Source organism: Salmo salar, chromosome ssa05 (assembly GCF_905237065.1).
Source record: "Salmo salar chromosome ssa05, Ssal_v3.1, whole genome shotgun sequence".
In the NCBI taxonomy this organism is placed as follows: domain Eukaryota; kingdom Metazoa; phylum Chordata; class Actinopteri; order Salmoniformes; family Salmonidae; genus Salmo; species Salmo salar.
Window position 1 is genome coordinate 71,426,041 of NC_059446.1, and position 24,490 is coordinate 71,450,530.

The window sequence follows — 24,490 nt, forward strand, 5'->3', positions numbered from 1 at the left end:
ACCTAAAGTATTTTAAAATGCCAACTTCAATGGGGTAGGGAGGTCCCAAGGAGCAAGGACAGCACGGACCATAAACCCTGCTGAACAGACCAGACATCCCAGTACCTTCCCTTCACTAAAGGTCACTAAACTCATTCTGTTTGACGAGAGAAATGACCTGCCCAGAAGTCAATCCCTGTTCCATAAATGTGAATTTGGTGGAAAATGAAACTAGGTAACCATTTTCATGCTGCTGTTGCTGCTACAACAAACAGTGCATTCACACTTCAAAAGCTCTTCCATTTCACGATGCCAACCTAGGCCTCGCCTGGCGTTAAACACAATAATCAAAGCATAAAATAATCATATTATAATCATAGAATATCTTACCCCCCTGCATCCCTCTCCCTGTTCCTCTACCCAAATCTCATCCCTCCCTGTTCCTCTACCCAAATCTCATCCCTCTCCCTGTTCCTCTACCCAAATCTCATCCCTCTCCCTGTTCCTCTACCCAAATCTCATCCCTCTCCCTGTTCCTCTACCCAAATCTCATCCCTCTCCCTGTTCCTCTACCCAAATCTCATCCCTCTCCCTGTTCCTCTACCCAAATCTCATCCCTCTCCCTGTTCCTCTACCCAAATCTCATCCCTCTCCCTGTTCCTCTACCCAAATCTCATCCCTCTCCCTGTTCCTCTACCCAAATCTCATCCCTCCCCGTTCCTCTACCCAAATCTCATCCCTCCCCGTTCCTCTACCCAAATCTCATCCCTCCCTGTTCCTCTACCCAAATCTCATCCCTCCCTGTTCCTCTACCCAAATCTCATCCCTCCCAGTCCTCGACCCCATCTCATCCCTCTCCCTCTACCCCATCTCATCCCTTCATGTCCAGGCTGTCTCCCAGTGTGTCTCACCTGTCCCGGGGCGTCCCATGATGATGTCTTTGCATGGTGTGGGGTGCAGGTTCTCTGCAGGCAGTATGAGGGGCAGCAGGGCTGTAGGAGAGGGGTGACAGGCCACTGGCTGCTGAACCTCCCCCCCAAATGAGCCTGTCCTCTCTGTCCTACCACCCCCCTCCCCTGGGCTGGCTGGGTTGGTGAGGGGGGGTCCCGAAGAGGGGAGCGTGGTGGAGATGGAGATGCAAGCCAAAGCTGGGTAACCGGGGGTGACGGAGGTCAGGGAGGGCGGGGCGGATGACACCAGCACTAGGGTGGGGGTGGGGCTCTGGAGGAGGACGGTGCCGTTGGTTGCCGCGGCAGCAGCAGCGTTGATGGGTACAGGGACTTGGAGAGTGGAGACAGGCTGGGGAGTAACGCTGTTAAGACTCTTAGGATCTCCTACTTCCCCCCCCCCACGGCCTAACGGAAGCTCTGTGAACTTGGCCAGAGGAACCTCCGGGTTCCGCACGATCACCGGAGAGTCCCGCAAGGCCTGCTGGGATGTGGGGTGGAAACGGCGGGGGCCTGAGTCTGGAGGGGAGGGGGGAGTTGGGGACACCAGGAGGGGAGGGGGGGAGGTGGCGGGGGAGGAGGGGGCCCGGCTGGTTGGTGTGCTCACCCCTCGGGGACAGGAGAAGGTGGGTGTGTAAGCGTGAGTGTGTGCTGGGGTCTGGGGGGAGAGGATGGGGAACGAGACAGGGTTCAGGTCCCCCTGCTCCAGCTCAGGTTTGGGGGGGTAGTCGTGGTGGGGGTGGGAGGGGGGAGGAGGAACGTCTGTTTTGCGTTTGCTGGGGCTCATGGGGACAGTGAAGGTCAGGTTAGTGTGGAAGGACGGCTGGACCCCTGAGGTATGCCTCTCCCTCTCTGCCCCCCCAGGGGTACCCAGCTTTCCCCCCGTGGCACTGGGGTGTCTGTGTCTGCGAGGAGGGGGGAGGACGGAGGAGGCGGTGATGGGGGAGAAGTTGGCGGGACGGAATCCGAAGAGGGGGGAGGGTGAGGGCGAGGGGGCGGGGGAGAAAGGGGACTGGTTGGAGATGGGGGAGAAGGAGGGGGTCCCAGAGTGAGAGCTGCCCAGAGACACCAGCATGGTGGCTGCCTCACACTCGTCAAAGTCAAACCTGGAGAAGTCATGGGGGAGGAGGGAGGGCAGCACCAGCCGAGGGCGGGAGTCTCCTCTACTGCTGGCCTCGCTGCTGTCTCTGGACGTCTCATCCCAGTCAAACCCACGCAGGTCTGAGGGGGTGACCGTCCCCGAACTGCTCCCTCCTCCCCTCCCCCTGTCCCTCTCTCCCCCTCCTCCCGCTCCCTCCATCTCTTTAGTTCTCATGGAGAGGTGGCGTGAGCAGTAGCCTCGTCTCTGGGACTCCTTCATACAGCCCTCTCTGGAACAGAGGCGTCTCCACTGCTTGCCGTTGAACTTCTTGCGGATACCGTTAGGGGTGCACACCACGTCCCCCTTCTTGTACTTCTGCAGGGTGGCCGACAGGGGGGTGCGGGAGCGCGAGGAGGAGGCTGAGGAGGAGGTAGACCCCCCTCCAGGGGTAGGGGTGGGGATCTGGGAGGGGGTCTTGTCCAGGGGGACCAGGGTGCTCTTGGAAGGGGGTAGGTGTGGTGGGGGGGTCATGGCCAGGGCCTCAGGGCCAGGCAAGGTGAGGGAGGACAGGTGAGAGCCCAGTGGCGTGCCCAGGCCCTGGACCAGGTGTTGGGAGGAGGGGTAGCTGTGCCCCCCGAGGAGGGGCTTGGAGAGGATGTGGCGATGCTGGGTGCCCATACTGAACCTAGACATCTCCATGTCCTCCTCTGGTGTTTGGGGCTGTTTCTGTCTCTCTTGTTCCCTCTCTTGTTCTCTCTCTTTGTCAGGGTGACCCTCTCCAGTGCTGGAGACAACGCTGGTCGTTAGCAACGAGGAGGGGTGGGGGGGGATGTTTCCATAGTGATGCCCCCCCACCACCCCAGCTGGAGAGAAGCTGTGCACCAACCTCGCCCCCCCTCCCATCGGCCCCCCCAGCGCCATCCCAATACTCAGCTGGCACACCTCCCTCTCCACCTCCATCTCCTCCCTCTCCCTCTCTCTCTCCCTCTCTCTCTCTCTCCCCCCCTCTGGGTGAGGCAGTTCCCAGGGGGGAGTCAGCAGCCTCAAGCTCTGTCTGGACACCCATACAGCCTGGGCCTGCACCCTCCTCCTCCTTTCCTCCTCCTCCATCCCTCTCTCCTCCTCCCTCCCTCCATTCTCCAGCGCCTCTCGATCCTCACACAGTAGCACCCTGTAGGGGAACGACACGGCAGGGTGGGGGTCTACCTGGGACAGCACTCCTTCTCTGTATAGCTGAGGTGTCCCCTGTTCACCCCCATCTCGCCCCCCTCCCCCTCTGAAAGGCACACATACGCGTGTCCCGATGGCCACGGACGCCGTGCCGGGTGGGGGGGGCGTCCAGGATGAACTCCACGCTCCTCTCCTCTCCCTCCGGGTGTGCGGTCCCCCCCCTGAAAGGGGTAACAGAGTATCCCCTCCTCCCCCTGCAGCTGGATATCAGCGCTGCCCCCACTCACCCGCCGCACCACCCCAGCCCTGAACATAGGAGACAGGGGTCCATCCCTCTCTCTCTCCCTCCCACCTTGCTCTCCGTTAAGTCTGTCTCTCCATCGACAGCGGGCTAGAACTCTCTGGTTCTTCAGGCCTTTGGCCAGGGCATCCGCCCCGGACATACTGCCCTTTCTGTGGCTCTGGTTGGGGCCGGGGCCGGGCTGGGAGGTAGTAGCAGAGTAAGGGGGCAGACTGCCATGGTAGGGGGCTCTAGCAGGGCTGGTACTAGGCTGGGGGTTCACCTCCAGATCGTGCTCGCTGGCTGTATCCGTGCATACGGAGCGTACTGAGTTAGGGGCCCCCTCTGCCTCTGTCTCCCCACCCTGGGGGTCTCTCTCTCTGTCCTGGGGGGCCACACTACCATTGTTAGGCCCTATGGAGGCCCCTGTCATCCCCTGTTCCCCCGGGCCATGGCTGTGGCTGCTAGCGGCTACCTTCCTCTCCTCATTGGCCACACTGGGGGCTAACGAGAGGCTGACTGAGCTGCTGCTATGGCTGTTACTAATGCTGTTACTAATGCTGTTACTGTTACTAATGCTGTTACTAATGCTGTTACTAATGCTGTTACTGTTACTAATGCTGTTACTAATGCTGTTAGTACCACTGTTAATACCATTAATAGTAGTGTTAGTCCTACTACTGTTATTAATGGTATTACTACTGTTATTACTGTTAGTACTACTGCTGTTGATGATGTTAATACTACTGCTAGTACTACTGTAGTTACTGTGGCTGTTGTGCATGGGGGCAGGGGTGAAGGTGAGGCCGGGCGCGTTGCTACTAGCATAGTGTTCAGCGATGTACTTCTTCTTGGGGACTCTGGCCTTGAAGGTGGCTGTTTTCCTACTGGATATGGAGGTAGGGCTGGGACTGGTAGTGGGGGTGGGGATGGTGAGGGTGTTGTTATGGGAGGGGGTGGGGGTGCTGTTAGGCCCCCCTGGTTTCCCCCCAACCCCCCCTCTGCTGTCCTCGGTCTTCTCTTTGACTTCAGGTTGCCTTGGCAGCACCTGCTCTCTAGGTCCCTCCTTCTTTGGGGTCTCACTGCCTCTGATTGGCTCCCGCTGAGAGCTGTCAGAGGAGGTTGTGGATTGTTTCCGTAGCAAGTGGGCAGGGGGCGTGGTTTGAGGCTGTCCGTCTTGGTTCTCCTTCCTGAGTTTGTTCCTGTCGTCCCTCTCTGGGGGGGTCTCTGTCGCCCCTCTCTTCTTCCCCCCTTTGGCCCGTGTGGAGGGGGGAGAGCGCCCCCTCTGTTTCTTTAGTGGCTTCATCTCTTCACCTTGTCTTTTCCTTTCTGCTTTCTACTCTGTGGGGTGAGAGCTGATGGTCGCTCTGTCCTTTCTTCTTCTTCTTCTTTCTTTTTCCGGTGCCCCCTGGTCTTTTTCCGGTGCCCCCTGGTCTTTTTCCGGTGCCCCCTGGTCTTTTTCCGGTGCCCCCTGGTCTTTTTCCGGTGCCCCCTGGTCTTCCGCTCTCTTTTTCACTGCCCTTTTTCCTTCCTTGTTCTTTTGAAATTCAGACTAAAAACAGAGAGACGAGAGAGAGAGCAAGAGCGAGAGCGAGAGCGAGAGCGAGAGAGAGAGAGAGAGAGAGAGAGAGAGAGAGAGAGAGAGAGAGAGAGAGAGAGAGAGAGAGAGAGAGAGAGAGAGAGAGAGCGAGAGAAGACAGGTGGTCATTTATTATCTTCATCATCAAAAATGGCTGAGATTAGAAAATGATGTCATACCTGGAAGTGTACTGCACTGAATGACTTCCCACCATTCAGCTCCATGTAATCCACTAAAGTGTGTGTATGTGTGTCCTGGATATACATTAATGTTGAGTGAATTTGAGGAAGTAAAGGGTGTTGATGATTCCCACTCCAGCTAATGACGATGTTTCAAAGGCCACAGTTCCTAACATGTGTGGATGAGCCTCCACTAACACTCCACTAACTAAACTGAGTGTTTACAGATGCATCATCAGGTTAAATGATTCCACTAGAAATTGAATGCATATTATTTCATACATTAGCTTGGTCACTATGACATATGGTTTTACATCTGAGCACTGCTCTAGTATTACAAACTAATTTCTCTACACACACACACACACACACGATCCCAGGTTGTGCTGTTCTATGCGATGTGTGTGTGTGTGTGTGTGTGTGCGTGCGTGCCTGGGCTCACATTAACACATCAGGTAAAAACACACACCAATTGGGGCATATTTTAAATTCCATCAAGCAGTGGTGGTCTATGGTGGGCAGGGTGAGGTCACTCACACACAGAGAGGCCGAGGGCTGATTACACACAGAGAGGCCGAGGGCTGATTACACACAGAGAGGCCGAGGGCTGATTACACACAGAGAGGCCGAGGGCTGATTACACACAGAGAGGCCGAGGGCTGATTACACACAGAGAGGCCGAGGGCTGATTACACACAGAGAGGCCGAGGGCTGATTACACACAGAGAGGCCGAGGGCTGATTACACACAGAGAGGCCGAGGGCTGATTACACACAGAGAGGCCGAGGGCTGATTACACACAGAGAGGCCGAGGGCTGATTACACACAGAGAGGCCGAGGGCTGATTACACACAGAGAGGCCGAGGGCTGATTACACACAGAGAGGCCAAGGGCTGATTACACACAGAGAGGCCGAGGGCTGATTACACACAGAGAGGCCGAGGGCTGATTACACACAGAGAGGCCGAGGGCTGATTACATACAGAGACGGCTACACACAGCAGAGACAGAGAGAGAAGGAACAGAGGGAGAGAGAGCGAGAGAACGGAGGGAGAGAGAGATGGAACGGAGAGCAAGAGAGAGAGAGAGAGAAAAAAAAAGAGTAAGCAGCTGTGCAATAGGTCTGCCTTTCCCATATAGAGTCTAGCACACCCGGCCCTACTCTCTCTTCTCTTTCTCTCTCTCTCTCTCTCTCTTTTGTGTCTTTGTCTCTTTTTCGTACTGGCAAACACAGACACACATTTCAGGAAAAAGCTACACATTTTGAATAATCTGGCATATGTGCTCATATTGGGAAAATGTGAACCCTGGCACACGGTCAGGCACACTATTCAGTGATGCACAAAACAAAATGGACAAAAACAGTCACACACACACACGGATGTAAACACGCACACATTTCTTGGAGACGAAGTGAGGGTTAGGCTAATGGGAGAATTCTTCAACAGAGTCACGTGTTTTAACTGTTTGTTTACCCATGCTAAAAACGACTCACACACGTACACAACCCACGTACACAACCCACGTACACAACCCACGTACACAACACCATAACCTCTTTAGTATTTAGTTTAACATCACATCCTGTTACAAACTCCCTCAGCCTGTCTCACACTCTCAGGCCCCTGGCCGTCCCATTACGGCTTTTGGCCCTTTCTCTCCCTTCGGCTAAAATAACCGGATAGCCTGATTCATTCATTAGAATGGCACCTGGCCTGAAAGTAGAGCAATTATGGTTACGTGGTGAGGAAAACCTCCTGCCCCTAGTTGTGGTGAGTGTAGGGACGTGGTGAGGAAAACCTCCTGTCCCTAGTTGTGGTGAGTTTAGGGACGTGGTGCGGTAAACCTCCTGTCCCTAGTTGTGGTGAGTGTAGGGACGTGGTGCGGTAAACCTCCTGTCCCTAGTTGTGGTGAGTGTAGGGACGTGGTGCGGTAAACCTCCTGGCCCCTAGTTGTGGTGAGTGTAGGGACGTGGTGCGGTAAACCTCCTGTCCCTAGTTGTGGTGAGTGTAGGGACGTGGTGCGGTAAACCTCCTGGCCCCTAGTTGTGGTGAGTGTAGGGACGTGGTGCGGTAAACCTCCTGGCCCCTAGTTGTGGTGAGTGTAGGGACGGTGAGAGGAAAACCTCCTGTCCCTAGTTGTGGTGAGTGTAGGGACGTGGTGAGGAAAACCTTGTGGCCCTAGTTGTGGTGAGTGTAGGGAGGTGGTGAGTGTAAGGAGGTGGTGAGTGTAGGGACGTGGTGAGTGTAGGGACGTGGTGAGTGTAGGGACGTGGTGAGTGTAGGGACGTGGTGAGGAAAACCTTGTGGCCCTAGTTGTGGTGAGTGTAGGGAGGTGGTGAGTGTAGGGAGGTGGTGAGTGTAGGGAGGTGGTGAGTGTAGGGACGTGGTGAGTGTAGGGACGTGGTGAGTGTAGGGACGTGGTGAGTGTAGGGAGGTGGTGAGTGTAGGGAGGTGGTGAGTGTAGGGACGTGGTGAGTGTAAGGAGGTGGTGAGTGTAGGGACGTGGTGAGTGTAGGGACGTGGTGAGTGTACGGACGTGGTGAGTGTAGGGAGGTGGCGGGAGGTGGTGAGTGTAGTGACGTGGTGAGTGTAGTGACGTGGTGAGTGTAGGGACGTGGTGAGTGTAGGGACGTGGTGAGTGTAGGGAGGTGGTGAGTGTAGGGACGTGGTGAGTGTAGTGAGGTGGTGAGTGTAGGGACGTGGTGAGTGTAGTGAGGTGGTGAGTGTAGGGAGGTGGTGAGTGTAGGGACGTGGTGAGTGTAGGGACGTGGTGAGTGTAGGGAGGTGGTGAGTGTAGTGACGTGGTGAGTGTAGGGACGTGGTGAGTGTAGGGACGTGGTGAGTGTAGGGAGGTGGTGAATGTAGGGAGGTGGTGAGTGTAGGGACGTGGTGAGTGTAGGGAGGTGGTGAGTGTAGGGTGGTGGTGAGTGTAGGGTGGTGGTGAGTGTAGTGAGGTGGTGAGTGTAGGGACGTGGTGAGTGTAGGGAGGTGGTGAGTGTAGGGACGTGGTGAGTGTAGGGACGTGGTGAGTGTAGGGAGGTGGTGAGTGTAGGGAGGTGGTGAGTGTAGGGACGTGGTGAGTGTAGGGAGGTGGTGAGTGTAGGGACGTGGTGAGTGTAGGGACGTGGTGAGTGTAGGGAGGTGGTGAGTGTAGGGACGAGGTGAGTGTAGGGAGGTGGTGAGATTAGGGAGGTGGTGAGTGTAGGGACGTGGTGAGTGTAGTGAGGTGGTGAGTGTAGGGAGGTGGTGAGTGTAGGGAGGTGGTGAGTGTAGTGACGTGGTGAGTGTAGGGACGTGGTGAGTGTAGGGAGGTGGTGAGTGTAGGGACGTGGTGAGTGTAGGGACGTGGTGAGTGTAGGGACGTGGTGAGTGTAGGGAGGTGGTGAGTGTAGTGAGGTGGTGAGTGTAGGGACGTGGTGAGTGTAGGGACGTGGTGAGTGTAGTGAGGTGGTGAGTGTAGGGACGTGGTGAGTGTAGTGACGTGGTGAGTGTAGTGACGTGGTGAGTGTAGGGAGGTGGTGAGTGTAGGGAGGTGGTGAGTGTAGGGAGGTGGTGAGTGTAGGGAGGTGGTGAGTGTAGGGAGGTGGTGAGTGTAGGGAGGTGGTGAGGAAAACCTCCTGGCCCCTAGTTGTGGTGAGTGTAGGGACGTGGTGCGGTAAACCTCCTGGCCCTAGTTGTGGTGAGTGTAGGGACGTGGTGAGGAAAACCTTGTGGCCCTAGTTGTGGTGAGTGTAGGGAGGTGGTGAGTGTAGGGAGGTGGTGAGTGTAGGGACGTGGTGAGTGTAAGGAGGTGGTGAGTGTAGGGAGGTGGTGAGTGTAGGGAGGTGGTGAGTGTAGGGACGTGGTGAGTGTAGGGACGTGGTGAGTGTAGGGACGTGGTGAGTGTAGGGAGGTGGTGAGTGTAGGGAGGTGGTGAGTGTAGGGAGGTGGTGAGTGTAGTGAGGTGGTGAGTGTAGTGAGGTGGTGAGTGTAGGGACGTGGTGAGTGTAGGGAGGTGGTGAGTGTAGGGACGTGGTGAGTGTAGTGAGGTGGTGAGTGTAGGGACGTGGTGAGTGTAGGGAGGTGGTGAGTGTAGGGACGTGGTGAGTGTAGGGAGGTGGTGAGTGTAGGGAGGTGGTGAGTGTAGGGAGGTGGTGAGTGTAGGGACGTGGTGAGTGTAGGGAGGTGGTGAGTGTAGGGAGGTGGTGAGTGTAGGGACGTGGTGAGTGTAGGGAGGTGGTGAGTGTAGGGAGGTGGTGAGTGTAGGGAGGTGGTGAGTGCAGGGAGGTGGTGAGTGTAGGGACGTGGTGAGTGTAGTGAGGTGGTGAGTGTAGTGAGGTGGTGAGTGTAGGGACGTGGTGAGTGTAAGGAGGTGGTGAGTGTAGGGAGGTGGTGAGTGTAGGGAGGTGGTGAGTGTAGGGACGTGGTGAGTGTAGTGAGGTGGTGAGTGTAGGGACGTGGTGAGTGTAGGGAGGTGGTGAGTGTAGTGAGGTGGTGAGTGTAGGGAGGTGGTGAGTGTAGGGACGTGGTGAGTGTAGGGAGGTGGTGAGTGTAGGGACGTGGTGAGTGTAGGGAGGTGGTGAGTGTAGGGAGGTGGTGAGTGTAGGGACGTGGTGAGTGTAGTGACGTGGTGAGTGTAGGGACGTGGTGAGTGTAGGGAGGTGGTAAGTGTAGGGAGGTGGTGAGTGTAGGGACGTGGTGAGTGTAGGGACGTGGTGAGTGTAGGGACGTGGTGAGTGTAGGGACGTGGTGAGTGTAGGGACGTGGTGAGTGTAGGGACGTGGTGAGTGTAGGGAGGTGGTGAGTGTAGGGAGGTGGTGAGTGTAGGGACGTGGTGAGTGTAGGGAGGTGGTGAGTGTAGTGAGGTGGTGAGTGTAGGGACGTGGTGAGTGTAGGGACGTGGTGAGTGTAGGGAGGTGGTGAGTGTAGTGAGGTGGTGAGTGTAGGGACGTGGTGAGTGTAGGGAGGTGGTGAGATACGTGCTGGAGGAGTCAGGGGAGGGAGCTAGTCAGGGATCTGATCTCAAGCCCCAAAAATGTGTTTGGTCATGGTCACGGTCTCTAAAAATGCTCTTGGCTTCGGCTGATAAGAAAGCGGCAGGGGTGTTGGATCACACAAAATAATGTAGAAAAAAATATTTAGTGGTAACAAGACGTTTTCTTTGTAGTAATGGTGCAAGCATGACGGTCATGAATCTGTGCTCAGTGTATTCTCCACTCAGGGGCTGCTGTACAGTGAAATAATCTCTGCAACAATCCTCATCTGGGTGATTATTTTTCGAGGCGCACTGGTGGGTCTAAATTTTAATTCCAGGTCACACAGCAAAATATTTAGGCACATATGCGAGTAAAATGTTTGCTGTGTTGAGCCCTTAGCGTGTGTGTGTACTGTGCCGTACTGTAGGCTACATTTCATTTGTATTTTATTCCGTTTTATTACTCCACACACTAGGAATTCAAGGTTAGTGACCATTCATCTATTCCTGGAAGCAGTGGTTTTTTCAGCAGCGGTGGAAAAGATAGCGTGCTAGGTGGCGTGGCCAATTGCACATCTCCGACCAAAGATTTGAAAGGCCCTCCTCTTGGCCACAGAGACATGTTGGTGTTCTAAAGCTAATTTCCTGCAATTCTACCTATTTTGCCATGGGGCTGAGAGAACATTTAGAGACAGTTTTAAAGCTAATTTCCTGCAAGACATTTTTTTTGCCATAGCTTATGCCGTGTTCTAATGCCATCTGAGTGACTCAAACACTACAACAAAATCAATGCTAGCCCCATGCCTTGACATTTTTTGAATTTTAGATTCTCTCAAACTGTCTAGTTTTTATTGGTGAATGTTATTTCTCAAAGATGATCTTATTTATAAGACATAGCTCCTCTATCGTTTCTACATAATTTATATCTGTTTTTATTTTTTACCATCCAGATCTTTATATATATATATATATACAGTACCAGTCAAAAGTTTAAACACACCTACTCATTCAAGGGTTTTTCTTTATTTGTACTATTTTCTTCATTGTAGAATAATAGTAAAGACATCAAAACTATCAAATAACACATATGGAATCATGTAGTAACCAAAGAAGTGTTAAACAAATCCAAATCTATTTTAGATTATAGATTCTTCAAAGTAGCCACCCTTTGCCTTGATGACATCTTTGTACACTCTTGGCATTCTCTCAACCAGAACCACTTTTTTGGTTACTATGTGATTCCATATGTGTTATTTCATAGTTTAGATGTCTTCACTATTATTCGACAATGTAAAAATAAAATAAAGAAAAACCCTGGAATGAGTAGGCGTTTCCAAACTGCTGACTGGTACTATATATATATATATATATATATATATATATATATATATATATATATATATATTATTACATCATATTTCTTGGAGTGGGGGCAACAATTTAGCAGCGGTGGCTTGCCACCGCTAAATGAATATAGGGGAAACACTGCCTGGAAGTAGTGTGTAGTACAAGATTGAGTGTGAAGTATCAGTACAAGATTGAGTGTGAAGTATCAGTACAAGATTGAGTGTGGAGTATCAATACAAGATTGAGTGTGGAGTATCAATACAAGATTGAGTGTGAAGTATCAGTACAAGATTGAGTGTAAAGTATCAGGCCAAGGTCAGTGTGTTGGTCATGGGCATGGTTTTAGTTGAATACAGCCCAGAGAGGTCAGCAACCATCCAAGGCTAAAATTTGTATTTTTTTCATCATTCCTAAATGTTGATTTTAATTTAAGACCACAATTCCAAAGAACTGGTTGTTTTTTGTGTTATTGTGCCGTCTGTCTGTCTGCGTGCTAAGTGTTACTTCTCATATGCTGCTCTGTATGTGCTTCTTGTCAGTCTTGTCATTTGAAGTGTTTTTAATAACCTGCCCTGGGATTACGGTCGAAAATGAGCCGTCTGGCTAAAACCGAGACTGTAGATTAGGGGAAGGGGATACCTAGTCAGTTGCACAACTGGATGCATTCAACCAACGTTATCGGCGCCCGGGGTGCAGTAATAAACGGAATAAAGTAAAAGTAACTGTCTGTATGTGTCCCAAAAAAAGCTTTATACATTGTTTCGTTATACATTTTTTTTTCTTTATACCATGTTTCGGATTCCAGAAATGTTAAGCATATGCTGCATCTTGTTCTGGGAAAATACAATGATCATTTACTGGCCTTGATAAAGATCAGTTGATTCTGGCTCAATCACAAAAAAGGCAATAACAGGAGATTAGCCTGTTAATTACAGTACAATACAAATATTGTACAATGTACATTTTATCATGTGATTCAAGTACCATCTAATGTAGACTACAGTGTCCCAACTAAAATACTAGGCCAATAACTAGATCCATCTAAATATATAAATTATTCCATTCTGTATTGTGAGAGCCTCTGGCAGAACTGGCCTTAAAGGGGTCGATTGATAAACATTTAGCCCCACAGACAGTGAAGGCCTAGTACTCAGAACTCAGTCTAAACACGATCACCCTGGAATACGAGCAGCATTGACCACACACACACACACACACAAATATACGGCGAGCAGTCCCACACACTAACACTCAACCAGGAATTTACAGAACAGACACACTGTTCAATTCTCCATTGGTCTAAGATCTCACACACACACACACACACACACACACACACACACACACACACACACACACACACACACACACACACACACACACACACACACACACACGTACACAGTGAGGAGTAATTAATATAGACATCTAATCTCAACAGAGAGTGTAAAGACATGGGCACACATGCAGAATAAAAGCATGTTCCTAGTCCTACTACACTTTATTACTGTACTATCCCACGGTTATAAACTACTGCCACAATGCAATTTTTGTGAACCACTCGTGAGGAATATAGTGCAGTGCCCCAGCACACTGTGGCAGAGGGTGTGTGTGTGCCCGACTGCCCGTGTGCAGGAGATGTGCCACACAAGAGTGTGTACAAAACACCATATGTTGAGTGTGGGACTTCACGTTGTCTCTACCTTGTTTGGTGCTGCACCTCTTCACACTGTGTGTGTGTGTGTGTGTGTGTGTGTGTGTGTGTGTGTGTGTGTGTGTGGTATGGCACACTGCAGTTCATCCCTCTCTGAAATGTATTTTATGGGCGTCTGAGAGGGCACAGGGCTGCAGTGGAGGGAAGGGGATGGAGAGGGGAGCACTAAGATACACTACACCACTAAGGATTAAAAGGTGTAGTACCAGGGTAGTGTACTGTATTCTCCCCCGTGGTTTACCGTGGTGACAGGGCCATCCTACCCTTAAACTGGGTCACCAGGGAACCAACACACATGAAACAGCAAAACATTCAATAACACACATCACACACACACACTTGAGTAGCTCTTGTGTACGTACTCACTGTACGACGAGGGGGTGGAGGGATCGCACAATGCGACATACAGGAACACATTTTGGCAGGGTATTGTTGGTGTAGTGAGAGGGAGAACTATGAACGAGTGTGTGAGTGAGTGTGTGAGTGAGTGTGTGAGGGCGCTACGGTGGAGAACATCAGTTCAGTTGTGACGTAGTTAAAATACTGTCAGTGGCTTGCTGGCATAATTATGACTGTCTCTGTCCATATTATTGATGAAACAGAAATATTGAAGGTTGAAACAACCGTTAAGGACTCCAGTCAGTTACTGATCTACAGCTTCAGCATGGACCAGAGGTGTCCAGTGTTGACTGGGACCCAACGGCAGGACTGCCAATGCCAAATCAATGGCAAACTGCTCTGCTAAACTACAGGATACATTTCAATCTAGGAGAGATTTCCATATGCATGCACAAATTAAGTGATGAAAGCAATGATGATGTTACAAAATCAACGGTTTCCTCTATGCATAATCTGCAATACATTGCAAATGCTGTCAGTTGTGATAGCGCCGAGGTATAAGTCTGTACACCCCAATTGCAAATGTTGTTTAACTCTCTGAAAATATTTTACATGTCAAATGTAGAAAAGTCTATAAGGAAAGTGCAGCTCATTGCAGCCAAGACGCCTCTGGAGTGCTGTGATAGTAGTTTAGCTGGGCAGAAACGTGGGAGCACGGCCTGAGAGGAGCCGTTACATAGTGCCAGACAGCATACGAGTTGTTTCTCCCCGGCCTAGGTTCTGCGCTGATCCGAGCAAGAGTAGCCTAGCTAGTACCAGAGCCGCTGCACTCCATACTGCACAATGTCAAAGGAGTTGAGGCTGTCTTACCAGAAGCAAACAAACACAACAGCCTGTGTCGAATGCTTAGCCCAACGACATTTTCTACACGACGCAGCTTTGCACATCTTTCTCTAACACTAAAATATATTGCAAATTGTGCAGTTACTTCAGGGACGGTTCATGACGCAAAAGTTTAATTCAGCGAGCTAAACAGCATTCTTTTTAAGCGGGTCACACAAATCGCTAGTTAATCTGGCTACTACTGCTCAGTAGTAGTGGTAGTAGTAACAACAACGTCATTACAACTGCTCGGGACTGTTTTAGGCAATATAGGACATAGTGTTCCATTCGTTTACTGTTTACAAACAGTCAGGACAGCAATAGTAAATACTGGGGCTGATGCTGGGGTGTCATGTATTTGCTGCACTGGGGTGTGCAAGATGGGTCGATTACCTACTTACTGCTATGCACAAAGTCAAGTTTACTGCAACGTTGAAGTGGAGAATAGTAGTGCAAAGTTACTTGTAGCTTGCTTGCAGGTAATGCTGTTAATCCGTTCACAAAGTTTAGTGACTGTGCATCCCCACCCCTTCTCCTCTTTTCTCTCGTCCCTTCCTTGATACTTAGCGAGAAAGCTGTGTCACTCTTCTTTACGCGCGATCAGTACGAAAAACAGGGCAACCGACCGACCGTTAACCGTTGATAGTAACAGTTGTTAGCTTGTTGGAGAAGAACATACAAGTCGGTTAGTTGTAACTCACCCAAACAGAAAAATTCAGTTGGCAATAGAAACATTTACGATCCTATTTTGCAGATGAGGAAGCTTGCACGCTCGCGGGTACCATCCCTCCGCTGGCCGTTGCTACTGTGTGGTCCGGGCTCGCACTTTAATTTCCCTCCGTAAAACATGTATTTTTCCCAGAGCAACTCAAACAGGGATAAAAAAAAAAGAAGATCTGGGTCCCTTTTCCACTACAGTCTCAAAATGGTGAATGAACCACTAACAGCTGGCCTCTCTGACCAATCACAGTTCTCTGACAGGTACAGTAGCCTACCAGCGTTAACGGTACAAAGAAAAGGGTGTGGACAGCTGTCAAAGTCCACATGATTGACACGTGTATCTGGCGAATGGCTATGGGATATTAGACCAAGCCGGTGCCTAGTCCCAAACTATACAGTATCCAATAAGGGCATTGGGAACCATAGGAACAGTGTGTGGGTGGGCTCAAGGGAGGGACCGAATCAGAGTTTAGCCAATAGAATAATATAGGTGTCCTCCCTCTCCAAAATAATGGGTCACGTTTACCACCACTGACAGCGCAAGGGCCATCCCTGGCTAGACAGTCTACTGTGGGACTTTCCTTATCACGGAAACATCAAGGAAAAGAAAGGTCATTGATAGTGTGAGCACTTACAGAAACTACAAGCTCATCCGTGATTTCTACAAGTCCGTCAACTCCCTCTGCAGACCTGAAGGAATGGGGAAAGTGGGATGGAGTGATTCAGAAAGAAGGGGGGGCTGAGGAGGTCCTAAAAAGTTTTACTGCTCTCGAGCCCATTTCCTTGGGCAATGGTTGAGATCTTCGTTTTCTTTATAATTGTTATAGTGTAAAATGTTTTGCCATTACACCGCTTTCACTCCTTTGTATCTCTCCTTTCGCTGATTACACTCCTCCTTTCTTTTCTCTCAGCAACAGACCCTCACCTCGCACCGAACAGCCAATCACGGCGCTGAATTCAGCTCTGTCTGACGTCGACCATTACACTGCCCCGCCTCTCCCATAGAAAATGACAAGGGGATCTTTGTTGACGTCATCTTGCCAACGCCTGATTGGCCAAACCGGAGATGTCTCCCAGCCAATTGCCGAACGCAGTGGTGATGTCATCACGCATGTTGCCACCAGCTGGACCAAGGGGGTGTGGTCTGTCGTAAACTCTGCTCACCAGTGTTTACTGCAAGTACGGTAGTACGAGAGAGAGCCAGGCTGCATGGAACAGTGGCGTGCCGAACCTCTGTAGTAGTATGGCAGTCACACACAGTAGGACTACGACTACAACGGACTTCTAGCCTATTCTCAATAGCACACTGGCAGATTTTCAGAAAAAATATATATAACATTTTTGTTCTGGATGTTTTTCTGCAGTACCTTTGAAAGATACATTTGGTTTGAGGTCTTTATCTTTGATTCTGATTTAGTGACAGAGATATAGAGCAGTACTCTTCTCTTTTTTTCCAGGCTGTGCAAGCCAACAAAGACAGTTACATAGTAAACATTACATCATCCTTATTTCTCTTGTAGTAGACAGACAAACAGACTCACGCAGAGACAGACAGCTTGGGCAGAAGCCTCTCACAGCGTCCTCACTGTCGGTGTCCCCTGTTAGTGTTCCCTCACATGCCATATGGAAACGATTAAAGAAAGATGAAAATAGTAGAATCTCTGTTTATACAAAATAATACATCTTGATTAAAAAAGACAACACAAAAATCTGAAAGACACCAGCAGGTAAAGAGGCAGATTGTGTTAGCACGCGCGTGTGTGTCAGTGTGTGAGAGGAGGTGGAAAGGAGCAGGAAGGGAGACACCTAGCGGTTAACAGACAACACTGCAATGTGATATAATGCAGTAATCTCTAAAAACGTTTAAGTCCGTCTGTCTGTTGCTGATTAGTTACTTTCCATCTCTGGAGAATGAGTTAACTTCTGGTGCTGCTGTCAGGGGAGCAGTATTTGGCTATACGAACTCCACCGCAGACATAGCATTCTCTAGCTTTCTTCTTAGTTTCTGGAAATACCAGGTAGATTATATGAAAATATGCAGTAATGTATAGTTTGAATGGAGTTATATTATTACGAAAAGCAATTGAGACTGTTTCAGATCTGTTTCAGTTTGTAATGTATTTAAACCATTGAGGACTCAAACTGTTTCAGAAAAAAATTGAATATAAATGTGGTCCCATTGTGTATTTACATGGTAATTAGCATGGTACATCGACCGTTTTCGAATGAATTAATTCACTCTTGTTAGTAATCAAATATAAGTTTGCTCTTCCCCTGCTGCGTGTCAGCAGTTTGTTGACTGAAAGAGAGTGAGAGAGACCTGAGCTGTGTGGATGACGACATGGCTGTAAATGTTTCCCTCGTTAGCAAGTCTCTCCCTCTCTCAGCAGGATTCTGACCTTTGACCTTGACCCCTCACCCCAGCAACGGCCCCTCTCTATACCCCCATCACTTACCTGTCAACCAGATGTCAGAAACTCGCCCCCCCTGCTGAGCATTGGGTCCTGTGGGAGTGTGAGAGAGATACTAATAATACTGTGGTATGAAGCAAATAGAGAGAGAAGGACAAATCCCTATTCAGCCATTCAGTGTAAACTGAAATGAATGTGGAGGTGGCTACATACATTCACTACACTAGAGGACTACCATTATTTGTACTGAAAGTTGGAATAATTGGCAGGCCCATATAAGGTAGGATAGAAGAGCACTTTTTATTGTGGATTCAGGCTGGCCTGAATGAATCACACTAGCTGTACACCTTTCAGTTTTTCTTTTATTGTTTTAGTCCATTTCTTTCGTCTCAGTATACACGGCCTGCCTCTTAACCGGGAGGCCTAAACAAACAACCTTTGATCAGTAGTTATGACATGCCATCCAACAGTTATGCCCTTTTAGCCCATCTCCAGCTCTCACTGGTATATACCACAGGCTAGCTGACATGAGATATTCCAGGAGATATTCCATTCTGTCCATTGTGTACAGACAGAACACATCATCAATGGTCTCACCAATGGAGAGTTCAAGAACGAAGTATGAACAAAGTATGAAAATGCACTATGACTATGCAGTGATGCATAACGGTATTGGTAAATTCATCTCTCTGTATGTAGTTAGTGTAAGCTAAGGTTACCGCCAACCAACGCCCCACCTTCTCACCCCTAGCAGTAACCCACACTGTACAGGCAGACCGATGGAATGTCTGACAGCTCTGGCTCTTATAATACTGCAGACACTCACAGTAGCATAACCCCTGACCTCTAACCTCTAATTCCTGGCCAGGACCCAACACCAATGACTTAGAGCCCTATGCCATCATAGGCAGCCATTATCAAGGTTTCCAGGTTAAAAAAATAAAAAAAAACATTTTTTTCAGGCCTAGGGAGAGATACAAGGAAGAGGGTTAGCGGTACATTTCCCAAGAAAGGAAACATCTTTTGAGCCACAGGAATTGAGGTGTGGGTGTACTCATCTTTGTATCTGTGCCATTACAATGTCTGTGACAGCATGGGCAGGGCCACTGAGGCTAAAGTCCATTTTCTTCTTCACGATTGGCTAATCCCTCCTATTGACCCGGTTGGACATGATTCCAACCGGGTCATCAGTAGGGATCAGCCAATGAAGTTGGAAGTCTCACCCAGTTGACAACATTCAAATGGTGGAAGCCCTCAACTGAGCTTTCCACGCTAATAGAGCCTTTTGGCCACTAGAGGCCTCTATCATTCTCAATAGGGTGGACTGAGGGAAGGCTTGTGGCTGTTACCTGTTTCCTGTGACCTATTTCCTGCCTCCTATCACACCTGGGTAACCAACTCCCCTGATGTGAGAGGATACCTGGGGCTACAGGTCCCTCGTTACTTTAGAAACAGAACATTGTATTGCATAAGCAGTTTGGCTGGAACACAATCACGCTTCACTTATCCGTTCTATAACACCCAATTTCTATGCTGCTTGCCTGCACAAGAGCAAGAGGATCCTCAGGGCCAAAGAGGCTCCAGTTACCACAGAAATGCAACACATAGAGCCTACATCACACAGATACCTTAAACAGCCCACATATTTAACTGTATGTGTGCTCTTTTGGATCTATATGCTCTATTTCTACAGTGTGCACCTTTAGCCTAACAGAGGGACAGCATTCCTGTCAGGCTCATAGTGTATATTGCATGTCAGCAGAGACTGAGCCTGTTCCTGGAGACACAGCAATCTCCACATCTTCTCTCCGCTCAAACCAACCACACCCCTCCCAACACAACACTCCCCACACAGCCAGGGCCATTAGAGCTCATTAGTCTGATCAATACCCCTGTAAAAACCCTGTTAAACTGTAAAGGGTTTGAGAAAGACAGGGAACACACTCCTGGTTGGTTGGTCTGTCCTGTCTAATCTGATACTGTAGTTACAGTTGATATGAGGAAAGGCTACTACAGTATGTATGGATAAAGAGACTAATCCAATGGTCTAGAGAGAAAGAGAGAGAGAGAGTGTGTGTGTGTGTGTGTGTGTGTGTGTGTGTGTGTGTGTGTGTGTGTGTGTGTGTGTGTGTGTGTGTGTGTGTGTGTGTGACAGCCTCTCACAGAGAGAGTGCTGTAACTAATTGGTGAGAGATCCCGTGACAGAAGCCATTTCACGAACAGCAGCCGCATTTCAGAAAATACAATTTTCTATTCATGCATAAATAGTCAAAAATAAACATGTTTTATCCCCTACTAAACTAAACCTATATGGTGGACTGGACTGGAGAGTGTTTGTCAGTGATTTGCTACCACTACATGACATTGATGAAAGGCTACAAAAACGACAGCACACTGCGAGTGGAACATAATAGCATCGTTAAACACTAACAGAGGTGGTAAAAGAGGCCAACTGCCATCCGATCCATAACATACAGTACAGTAGGCCCTGTGTGTCGGCTGCATTACTGACACAGTAACAGGACACCGTTCAGCTGTTGCAGGGATACATGTCATATACGAGTCAACACTGAGACTCTGGTCCTATGTAAGAGGCCCTCGTCAACACATTCCACACTTTATGAGTGAGGGACAATTTGAGGTAACCAGTAGGCCTATGGTAGCCTGGATGCAGTCTCTGTTAAGGTATTACATTCCACTCCTTGCCACTGCTTTCATTTGCCAAAGATCTTTCTTTGACTGGAGTGGCAAGGAGTGGAATGGTAGCTAAAAAGACTGGTACCCAGGCTAGGTATATGGGTGAAGATGTGTGGATGGCTGAGGTTACTGCTTTGAATGAATCTGTTGATCTGCTATTTGATGACATAGGCTTACAGTGGGGGGGAAAGTATTTGATCCCCTGCTGATTTTGTACGTTTGCCCACTTACAAAGAAATGATCAGTCTATACATTTAATAGTAGGTTTATTTGAACAGTGAGAGACAGAATAACAACAAAAACATCCAGAAAAACAGATGTCAAAAATGTTATAAAATGATTTGCATTTTAATGTACAGTTTGAATCCAAAAATGTATTAGTCAAGACATTTTAGCATAATTATGGGTACATTTTGGGGCAGTTTGACGGAGTTTGTGTTTGCCTGCAGTACTAATTTCACACAGCAGAGGGGGATATGCTTCTGATAATGACACCGATTACATCAAAAACGGATACATACCTTTTCTTACAGTGTACAAGTTCTCATGTCTTCCATCAGCTTTAGAAGTTGTACAATATAACTAACGCATTTACATAAATTAACTAATGCAATAAAATAAAACATGAACAAGTTGGGGTCAAGTTCATCAACTGATTTGGAACTGAACCTTGTAGTGAATGTAGATGAAACTACCTATCAGCAGAGGTGGTGTGAGAAACTTATTTTCTCCGTTGTGTCTGTCTGTGTTGTGGTTCAGTGGAGCAGCTCTTCTCTGTACAGGAGAGGATGTGGCTGGGGTGGAGCCAGGCGCACTGTGCTGCTCACTATGTCGGAGTGTGTGCAGGCAGTGTATCGTATGTCTGCACATTGTATGTGTGTGTGAGTATGTGTGTAAACATAAAGGATTGGGAATGTGTGTATATGCATACTGCATATGGTATGTGTGTGGTTGTATGAATGCATGCATAGTGTGTGAGTGTCTGAGTGTGTGTGTTGGAGTGTGTGTAGGGGCATGCAGGTTTCCGTGAAAGCATGCGCTGGATAAGAGCAAGCGGGCAAAGTGGTGCAGGTGCGAGAGCGACGTGGTTCCTGTGGTCTCCCCTCTTCTCTATCTCCCCCTCCACGTGAAGTGAACATCTGTGTGTGTGTGTGTGTGTGTGTGTGTGTGTGTGTGCTAAGCACCTAGAACCCAGGAAATCAATGCACCTGTCACACCTGGGTTCCCCATCTGGGTGACTGAAACACTGACCTGACTGAGGTTAAATTTGTAGGGCCCAAACCAGGACTTAAAGTAGACAGAGGTTAAAGTTGTAGGGCCCAAACCAGGACTTACAGTAGACTGAGGTTAAAGTTGTAGGGCCCAAACCAGGACTTACAGTAGACTGAGGTTAAAGTTGTAGGGCCCAAACCAGGACTTAAAGTAGACTGAGGTTAAAGTTGTAGGGCCCAAACCAGGACTTAAAGTAGACTGAGGTTAAAGTTGTAGGGCCCAAACCAGGACTTACAGTAGACTGAGGTTAAAGTTGTAGGGCCCAAACCAGGACTTACAGTAGACAGGTTAAAGTTGTAGGGCCCAAACCAGGACTTACAGTAGACTGAGGTTAAAGTTGTAGGGCCCAAACCAGGACTTACAGTAGACAGGTTAAAGTTGTAGGGCCCAAACCAGGACTTACAGTAGACTGAGGTTAAAGTTGTAGGGCCCAAACCAGGACTTAAAGTATACTGAGGTTAAAGTTGTAGGGCCCAAACCAGGACTTACAGTAGACTGAGGTTAAAGTTGTAGGGCCCAAACCAGGACTTAAAGTAGACTGAGGTTAAAGTTGTAGGGCCCAAACCAGGACTTACAGTAGACAGGTTAAAGTTGTAGGGCCCAAACCAGGACTTACAGTAGACAGGTTAAAGTTGTAGGGCCCAAACCAGGACTTACAGTAGACAGGTTAAAGTTGTAGGGCCCAAACCAGGACTTACAGTAGACAGGTTAAAGTTGTAGGGCCCAAACCAGGACTTACAGTAGATTGGCTACAGCACAGCTATTACGTCCTGGTCAGTAGCTCTAAATGTTAAATATTCTGGTATTTTTGTGTGTTAAGATATGTGCTCGCTTTAGATACGAATTACATCTCTGATACCATCTCTGTTCCTCATCTGACAACAAAGAATAGACTACACTACTTGACCATCTGACAACACAGAATAGACTACACTACTTGACCATCTGACAACACAGAATAGACTACACTACCTGACCATCTGACAACACAGAATAGACTACACTACCTGACCATCTGACAACACAGAATAGACTACACTACCTGACCATCTGACAACACAGAATAGACTACACTACCTGACCATCTGACAACACAGAATAGACTACACTACCTGACCATCTGACAACACAGAATAGACTACACTACTTGACCATCTGACAACACAGAATAGAGTACACTACCTGACCATCTGACAACACAGAATAGACTACACTACCTGACCATCTGACAACACAGAATAGACTACACTACCTGACCATCTGACAACACAGAATAGACTACACTACTTGACCATCTGACAACACAGAATAGACTACACTACCTGACCATCTGACAACACAGAATAGACTACACTACCTGACCATCTGACGACACAGAATAGACTACACTACCTGACCATCTGACGACACAGAATAGACTACACTACTTGACCATCTGACAACACAGAATAGACTACACTACTTGACCATCTGACGACACAGAATAGACTACACTACTTGACCATCTGACAACACAGAATAGACTACACTACCTGACCATCTGACAACACAGAATAGACTACACTACCTGACCATCTGACGACTGTATTACATTATTGTTATGGCAGTTTTCTGCAGTAACTGTTCAGTGTTTCCAGATTTCTATGAAATAGGACCTATAATTAATTACAATATGAGGGAAACAGTTTTCCTTCCAAAAAACAGTAATGAAGTATGTTAAAAAAAAGTCATGTAAAATATAAACGCGAGTAGACCACTGTTTAGCATAATGAACCAACATAACATCGTGTTCTATGCGGAAATAGCAAACGGTCTGTTTGAGATAAGTTTGAGTTGGGGTTTTTGAAGTGTTTTTTTTCTCCAATTTATGCTTTGGCCACAATTACAACTATAGAATGAGTCAACAACATTATTTGGTTGTGAGTTAACAGAATATTTAAGTGAGATTTCCACTGGACAGTTACTATAATGACGGAAGGCTTGTTGTGACGTTACCATTGGCTCCATCTCTCCTTCCATCCTTCTCCATCTCCGCCCTTGCGTCTTCTCTTTAGACGAGCGACCGACGTCACGCTAAAAGGTATATGTGCGCCACAGCCACGTATAGTATGGGAGCATTAGGCGGAAGAGTGGGCAGCAACGCCACGGACAAAGTGCTTTTCCTCATCACCGTCTCTGAGCAAATAAAGCTGAGAGATAGCGAGAACTCTGCAACTCTCCATCAGTGGAGCTGAAGCCCAGGCTGGCCTGTCCCCTCTGTTCTGTCTCCAGTCCAGTCCTGGGGAGGGAGGGAAGGACGGAGGGACTGACACACTGTGTAGGATATACATTCTGAAGTGATCACCAGCACAGGGGAGTATCAATTAGACACTACTTGGTACATCTACATGTTTATAGGCACAATCTGGAAGATATACTGCTGTTCACTGGTAATTACTAACAATGATTTATACCCATTGATCCTTGAAGAATACAACTAATGTCTCATAATGAGAATGTCTGATGTGATGTGAATTTCCTGTCCTGTCAGTCATGTAATTAGAGATGAGAGCTGGGGATGTCAGACAGAATATTGATTAGTACTGACTGACTGAGAAGACTGGAGGACCAGAGGTTAATATGTTGTTGATAAACATCCGTGGATTGGAAATTTCCCATCTGGCACCACAACGCTATTTCATTCACAAATTTGTTTATAAACATCCAGCAGACGTAAACAAACAAACAAACAACAGACAAGGATATTGGTTTTTAACCAGTTTTAATTAACCCTGATTACAGCTTAATTACAAGGTTGAAAAATAAACACAAAAGAATTAAAGAGAAATGTAATGTTACATCATGGTATTAAATCTCATCTCTCTGAGTGTTATATAACCGCATAGAGGGGGGAGAGGAGAGAGGGGAGGGAGAAAGAGACCTTTACACAGTAAAACA

General features: G+C 48.4%; 1 protein-coding gene across 1 annotated transcript in view; it reads right to left on the reverse strand.

Annotated features, from left to right (window-relative positions):
• LOC106605863 (protein capicua homolog) overlaps window positions 1-4,763 on the reverse strand; it is a 102,133-nt gene extending 97,370 nt beyond the window's left edge. The window contains exons 1-3 of the mRNA XM_045717745.1: window positions 4,226-4,763; window positions 3,530-3,961; window positions 891-3,398 (exon numbers count right to left, since the gene is read on the reverse strand). Coding sequence (XP_045573701.1) covers window positions 891-3,398; window positions 3,530-3,961; window positions 4,226-4,763 — 3,478 coding nt within the window. The remainder of the gene's footprint in view (window positions 1-890; window positions 3,399-3,529; window positions 3,962-4,225) is intronic.
• Window positions 4,764-24,490: the final 19,727 nt, after the last annotated feature.